The 7500-nt window shown below is 43.5% G+C and overlaps 1 protein-coding gene across 1 annotated transcript in view; it reads right to left on the reverse strand.

Annotated features, from left to right (window-relative positions):
- Nucleotides 1–7500, reverse strand: part of spred2a (sprouty related EVH1 domain containing 2a) — a 40957-nt gene that overhangs the window by 19696 nt on the left and 13761 nt on the right. Inside the window, exon 2 of the mRNA XM_039810402.1 lies at nt 385–563. Coding sequence (XP_039666336.1) covers nt 385–563 — 179 coding nt within the window. The remainder of the gene's footprint in view (nt 1–384; nt 564–7500) is intronic.

A 7500-nucleotide genomic window follows, 5' to 3' on the forward strand; every position in this document is an offset into this window, starting at 1 on the left:
AAGACTAGGGATGTAACGATGCATTGTAATTTTGAAAACAAACCTTATGAAGTGTTGTACGAATTGTTTCGGTGCTTGAAATGAGTTCACCAAAGTCTTAGGTTCACAAAGTAGTGTTAAAATAATAGATAAATAAAACTCTGAAATTAAATTTTGTAATATCGCTTCTTGTGTCTGAGTTTTGAGTTTTTTTGTGCATCCTTAGATCGTTAAAATAGGGCCCTGGGAACCTTCACAGACATCAAACAGAAACATGAGACAGCAAAGAAAAGATATGTCTACAGTTAAACTGCTATAAACTATTTGCAGGTTGATTTCTGCAGAAGCACTGTTTTTGTCAAAAAGGCGACTCAGGCTTGTCATTGACGTGAAATGCGTCCGCACCAACCTGCTTGTCTTTGAGGCGTTCTCCGTGGATGAGGAAGCTGTTGCGTCCCAGCAGTTCGCTCGCCAGCAGCCTGCACACGCCCACTTTGCTCAGGCAGCCGTCCTGCGCCAGCCAGCCGCCACTCGAATCGTCCCTGGTCATCACCACCGCTTTGACGCGCACGATGTAGCTGTCACTGCAACCGACCAGAGAGACACGGTAACATCAGTTAGCGTGCTGACCCGCAAGCTTAGTGAGCAGAGATAAAGATAAAAAAGATTCGGGATGCACCGAATCCAGATTTTTGGCGTTCGGCCGTATACCGAATCCACTGGTTGAGATTCTGCCGAAACCGAATAGGGGACTGTCCTTCCTTTGCTGTACCTGAAGTTGCTGCATTCTGGCTGCTGTCTGGAAATTCCTTCGTGCACAACTCGTATTCTTTCGGATGTTTCAGACCAGATGTTGTAACAGTGGCCATGTTGTGTATAGTTTAGGGTAGTGTTAATTTTGTCACCTATTTTTAATTTAGTCTTAGTCTTGTGCCAAAGATTTTTGTTAGTCAAGTTTTAGTCGACTAAAAGTCTCATAATTTTAGTCTAGTTTTAGTCAAAAGAGAACTCAAGGTATCTTAGTCAAGTTTTAGTCGACTAAAAGTCTCGCCATTTTAGTCAAGTTTTAGTCAAAACATTTTAGTCTTTTTTAAAATAAATTATTCCTGATAACCATTTCAGACAAATAGTTATAAAAATAAATAAATGCTATATATATATATATATATATATATATATTGAGCCTCTTCCTTAACGACAAAAACAACCACTGCATGAGGAAAGGATATTTTACAATAAAATAAATGCAGCACGAAACTGGCGAGGCGTATTTCAAGTGAACGCAACATGTTGTTTTTCAGACAACGGCAGCTGCAGACTGTCGTACGTCTCGTGTTGGAAATAGAGACAAACCTTTACACCGTTTAGCTGTCAGCATTTTAACTGTGTTAAATCCAACTGCTAGCTAACTGTAGGCTAACGTTACCTGCTGCCAAGTGTAGTGTTAACTAGCTAACGGTAGGCTAACGTTACCTGCTGCCAAGTGTAGTGTTAACTAGCTAACGGTAGGCTAACGTTACCTGCTGCCAAGTGTAGTGTTAACTAGCTAACGGTATGCTAACGTTACCTGCTGCCAGGTGTAGTGTTAACTAGCTAACGGTAGGCTAACGTTACCTGCTGCCAAGTGTAGTGTTAACTAGCTAACGGTAGGCTAACGTTACCTGCTGCCAAGTGTAGTGTTAACTAGCTAACGGTAGGCTAACGTTACCTGCTGCCAAGTGTAGTGTTAACTAGCTAACGGTAGGCTAACGTTACCTGCTGCCAAGTGTAGTGTTAACTAGCTAACGGTAGGCTAACGTTACCTGCTGCCATGTGTAGTGTTAACTAGCTAACGGTAGGCTAACGCACATTCCTGCCAGCCTGTAGTGTTAACTAGCTAACGGTAGGCTAACGTTACCTGCTGCCAAGTGTAGTGTTAACTAGCTAACGGTAGGCTAACGTTACCTGCTGCCAAGTGTAGTGTTAACTAGCTAACGGTAGGCTAACGTTACCTGCTGCCAAGTGTAGTGTTAACTAGCTAACGGTATGCTAACGTTACCTGCTGCCAGGTGTAGTGTTAACTAGCGCCCCGTGCAGCGATGTTTCGGTTGACTCTAACGTTCGTTTAGGAGCATCAGAGAGAAGCGCAGGCTATTCGGTCCGGTAGATAACGGTCGTTAGGGCACCTGTCGGTGCCGTAGCAACGGGTCTCGGTAACAGCTGAATATTCTATCTCATGATGAAAAAGTAGAGACGATTGTAGACGAAAATGAAGAGAGATTTTAACTTAGTTTTTATTTTATGCCAAACATTTTAGTCTCGTCTTTTTTCGTCAACAATAATGTACGTTAATTTAGTCTTAGTCAGCGTTTTTGGACATTGGCGCAGTCTCGTCATCGTCTCGTCTTAGTCATGGAAAAAAAGGTCGTTGACGAACATATTTAGTCTCGTCTCGTCTGACGAAATTAACACTAGTTTAGGGTCCTCGCCACCACCAGACCAATCAGCGATGAACAGATTGAACATGTAGCTGGACTTGAAATGCCTTCTTTTGACTGAAAGTACTGCCAAACAACAACTTTTTCTGCTCACCAGTTCCATGTCCACTTTCTCACCGCCTACTGCAACTCCACCTACATAAAGACCGTGTTTTTTTGTTGTGTGTGTGTGTGTGTGTGTGTGTGTGTGTGTGTGTGTGTGTGTGTGTATGTGTTCTTGTTTAACTATATTTGTGGGGTCCAAAAAACCGGGAGTCCAGTATACCCGTGGGGTCCCGACAGCTTTGTGGGGCCAAAATGCTGGACCCCACAAGTTTAAAGGGCTCTTTAAGGGTTAAGACTTGGTTTTAGGATTAGAGATAGAATTAGGTTATGATTAGGGTGATGGTGAGGGTTAAGGTTAGGCATTTAGTTGTGATGGTTAAGGTTAGGGTAAGGGTTAAGGTTAGGCATTTAGTTGTGATGGTTAAGGTTAGGGTAAGGGTTAAGGTTAGGCATTTAGTTGTGATGGTTAAGGTTAGGGTAAGGGTTAAGGTTAGGCATTTAGTTGTGATGGTTAAGGTTAGGAGTAGGGTTAAGGTTAGGCAATTTAGTTGTGATGGTTAAGGTTAGGGTAAGGGTTAAGGTTAGGCATTTAGTTGGGATGGTTAAGGTTAGGGTAAGGGGCTAGGGAATGCATTATGTCAATGATGGGTCCCCACAAAGATAGTGCCACAAACCTGTGTGTGTGTGTGTGTGTGTGTGTGTGTGTGTGTGTGTGTGTGTGGTACGAATTGTTTCGGTGCTTGAAATGAGTTTACCAAAAGTTATATATGATTAAAATAGTAAATAAATGTCTGAAATGAAATTTGTAATATTGTTTAGCGTCCTCGCCACCACGAGACCAATCAGCATTGAACAGATTGAACATGTAGCTGGACTTGAAATGCCTTCTTTTGACTGAAACTACTGCCAAACAACAACTTTTTCAGCTCACCAGATCCATGTCCACTTTCTCACAGCCTGCTGCTTACCAGATCCATGTCCACTTCCTCACAGCCTACTGCTCACCAGATCCATGTCCACTTTCTCACAGCCCGCTCCACCTACGTAAACACCTTCCCGTAATCAACGGCGCCGTCACTACGGCGACCAGCGTAGCGCGCCCAGTGCAAGCGTAGGGTTCAGTTCGCTGGGAACAAATTCTTAAAGTTCGGCAGAAACCAGAACCCTGTCAAAAAGCCCAATATTCAGCCCAATCAGAAGCTGAATCCTGGATTCGGTGCATCCCTACTTAAAAGTCCCATGACATGGTGCTCTTTGGATGCTTTTATATAGACCTTAGTGGTCCCCTAATACTGTATCTGAAGTCTCTTTTATATAGACCTTAGTGGTCCCCTAATACTGTATCTGAAGTCTCTTTTATATAGACCTTAGTGGTCCCCTAATACTGTATCTGAAGTCTCTTTTATATAGACCTTAGTGGTCCCCTAATACTGTATCTGAAGTCTCTTTTATATAGACCTTAGTGGTCCCCTAATACTGTATCTGAAGTCTCTTTTATATAGACCTTAGTGGTCCCCTAATACTGTATCTGAAGTCTCTTTTATATAGACCTTAGTGGTCCCCTAATACTGTATCTGAAGTCTCTTTTATTTAGACCTTAGTGGTCCCCTAATACTGTATCTGAAGTCTCTTTTATATAGACCTTAGTGGTCCCCTAATACTGTATCTGAAGTCTCTTTCCCATAATTCATCCTTGGTGCAGAATTACAGCCACTGGAGCCAGTTCCACAATGAGCTTTCCTTAGTATGCCAAGTAGCTAAATTCTCTGGGCGGGCAAAGCAGAGAAAGGGGAGGTAACCTTGCTCCCTATGACCTCATAAGGAGAAGATTCCAGATTGGTCCATCTGAGCTTTCATTTTCTCAAAGGCAGAGCAGGATACCCAGGGCTCGGTTTACACCTATCACCATTTCTAGCCACTGGGGGACCATAGGCAGACTGGGGGAACTCATATTAACGTTAAAAAACCTCATCATGTGACATTTTAAAGACAAACAAGAATAGTCAAGAAGAATCCGGAGAGTGAACTGTTGCTGCAAAATACTCAATTTGACTTAAACAAAACGACTCACTCTGGAATTTGAACTTGATTATTGTCTTACTTTCTAATCAAGACTTTGATTGATCTCTCTGGTGGCTGATGAATTACAATTGTGCGAGCTAAAAATGGCGTGGGACACGATTGAAAACACTCTGGATTAGACCAACCAGGGTGGAACAAGTTCGTCATTGACTACGTTTACATGCATATGATGTGCCGGTTATTGCCTTTATTTCGGAAAACACATATTTTCAAAGTGTTCCAGCGGTGGCGGACTTGTTCAGGCACCCAGTATCCCTCTTTCAACCAAAGTAGCTGTGTTTCTCCTACTTTTCTTTTGGCCGAGCATCTCTACCGTCAGCCCTGCAAACTGGTCGGCTGGTTGGTTTGTGTACAGTAACCATAGCAATACACAGAGCTGACCGTACGCCTTAAACAGGCGAGAGGCCCGAAAACTGTCACAAACTGCAGTAAAAACCCCTGATTGAGACGCAGATTCTGATTGTGCTGTACACATATCCAAATAATGCTTCGAAATCCTGAATAATACCAGAATATCCCACATAAGTCAGAAAATGCTTTAATCAGAATATCCAAACAAATTATGCTGTTTACATAACCTGTAACCTATCATAATTTACTTCACTGGTCTCCGTCGAAGTCTATGGCGTCGCTGTGACCATTTCTTTCAATGTCTATGGCTAGAGCGAGCTGCGTGCGATCGCTTATGTTCACAGTCTTGTTACTTTGCCGTTTCAAAATGTTTACTTTGCGCCAAATTGAAAGTTTTATGGTCAGGATTCATCTCGTAGCTGGTTGGTTTTGAACCAAGTTGGCTAGGCATCACTGTCTGGCCAATAATGACGTTAAATCAAACCCTTGAGTGTATTATTGCGATTATCCAACAACGGTTACCAACAAAATAAAAGTTATAATGAAAATGCAGGGCAGTTTGCTCTCAAAATAAAGAAAAAGCAACAGAGACGATTTCTAGTCCCTCCCTTTTTAGTCAGCCAGTCAACTCCAGCTAACGTTCCCTTTGTAGAGATCCTGGGATTTTCCTAAACTGAATAATTACCGCAAATATAAACGCCAAACTGCTTTGCTAGCTCAATTTTTTAGATTAGATTAGATTCAACTTTATTGTCATTGTGCAGAGTACAAAGACAACGAAATGCAGTTTGCGTCCAACCAGAAGTGCAAAAAAAGCAGAAAAGGACAATGTGATATACAAGGTCTAGTGCTGTGTAGACAGTAGTAGACAGTTGGTTTACAGAAGGTGGTTTAGAGTAATATATATTAAATATAAATATGTGCAGTGTATTAGCGGTTACCTTATAAGAGCAGAATACATATGTAATATGAACGATGTATGAACAACATGTACAGATATGTGCAATGTAGTAGCATTGACATTATAATGGTAGTAAGAATAATATAGATATATGCAGTATATTAACAGAATATAAGAAAAACTGAATAAATATGGATATTCAGTATGAACCATATAGATATAGACAATCTTGTTGTAACTTAGATATCTGCTGAATTTTTTCCATGGATATATTTAGACACTAAGGGTCCTATCTTACACCCGGCGCAGCGCAAAGCACGACGCCAGTGTCTTTGCTAGTTTAAGACCGACCCAGTTGCCAGTTTCGCATCCAGTGCCCACGTCGTTTATATAACAAATGCACCTGCACCCATCTGGTCTTATAGGGAGGTGTGTTCAGGTGCATTCTGGGCGTGCTGTTCTTACAGGGAGGTGTGTTCAGGTGCATTCTGGGCGTGCTGGTCTTACAGGGAGGTGTGTTCAGGTGCATTCTGGGCATGCTGGTCTTACAGGGAGGTGTGTTCAGGTGCATTCTGGGCGTGCTGGTCTTACAGGGAGGTGTGTTCAGGTGCATTCTGGGCGTGCTGGTCTTACAGGGAGGTGTGTTCAGGTGCATTCTGGGTGTGCTGGTCTTAGTGCATTTGATTTCTGAAGGAACTAACTCCTGGACTGCTAGATATTAAGTTAAGTACTTACTTTATTTGGGTTTTTGCTGCTTCTTCTACTTTTCTACTTTCTCTCTTTGTAGCTTTGCTATTTAAAGCTAATGTACTTGCACTTACTACTTGTTGTCTGGAGTTTGAACCTTCACAGTTGAAAGCACTTAATTGTAAGTCGCTTTGGATAAAAGTGTCAGCTAAATGACATGTAATACAGGGAGGTGTGTTCAGGTGCATTCTGGGCGTGCTGGTCTTACAGGGAGGTGTGTTCAGGTGCATTCTGGGCGTGCTGTTCTTACAGGGAGGTGTGTTCAGGTGCATTCTGGGCGTGCTGGTCTTACAGGGAGGTGTGTTCAGGTGCATTCTGGGCGTGCTGGTCTTACAGGGAGGTGTGTTCAGGTGCATTCTGGGCGTGCTGGTCTTACAGGGAGGTGTGTTCAGGTGCATTCTGGGCGTGCTGGTCTTACAGGGAGGTGTGTTCAGGTGCATTCTGGGCGTGCTGTTCTTACAGGGAGGTGTGTTCAGGTGCATTCTGGGCGTGCTGGTCTTACAGGGAGGTATGTTCAGGTGCATTCTGGGCGTGCTGGTCTTACAGGGAGGTGTGTTCAGGTGCATTCTGGGCGTGCTGGTCTTACAGGGAGGTGTGTTCAGGTGCATTCTGGGCGCGCTGGTCTTACAGGGAGGTGTGTTCAGGTGCATTCTGGGCGTGCTGTTCTTACAGGGAGGTGTGTTCAGGTGCATTCTGGGCGCTGGTCTTACAGGGAGGTGTGTTCAGGTGCATTCTGGGCGTGCTGGTCTTACAGGGAGGTATGTTCAGGTGCATTCTGGGCGTGCTGGTCTTACAGGGAGGTGTGTTCAGGTGCATTCTGGGCGTGCTGGTCTTACAGGGAGGTGTGTTCAGGTGCATTCTGGGCGTGCTGGTCTTACAGGGAGGTGTGTTCAGGTGCATTCTGGGAGTATTGCTATC

The sequence above is a fragment of the Perca fluviatilis genome, chromosome 1 (genome assembly GCF_010015445.1).
Source record: "Perca fluviatilis chromosome 1, GENO_Pfluv_1.0, whole genome shotgun sequence".
NCBI classification, from domain to species: domain Eukaryota; kingdom Metazoa; phylum Chordata; class Actinopteri; order Perciformes; family Percidae; genus Perca; species Perca fluviatilis.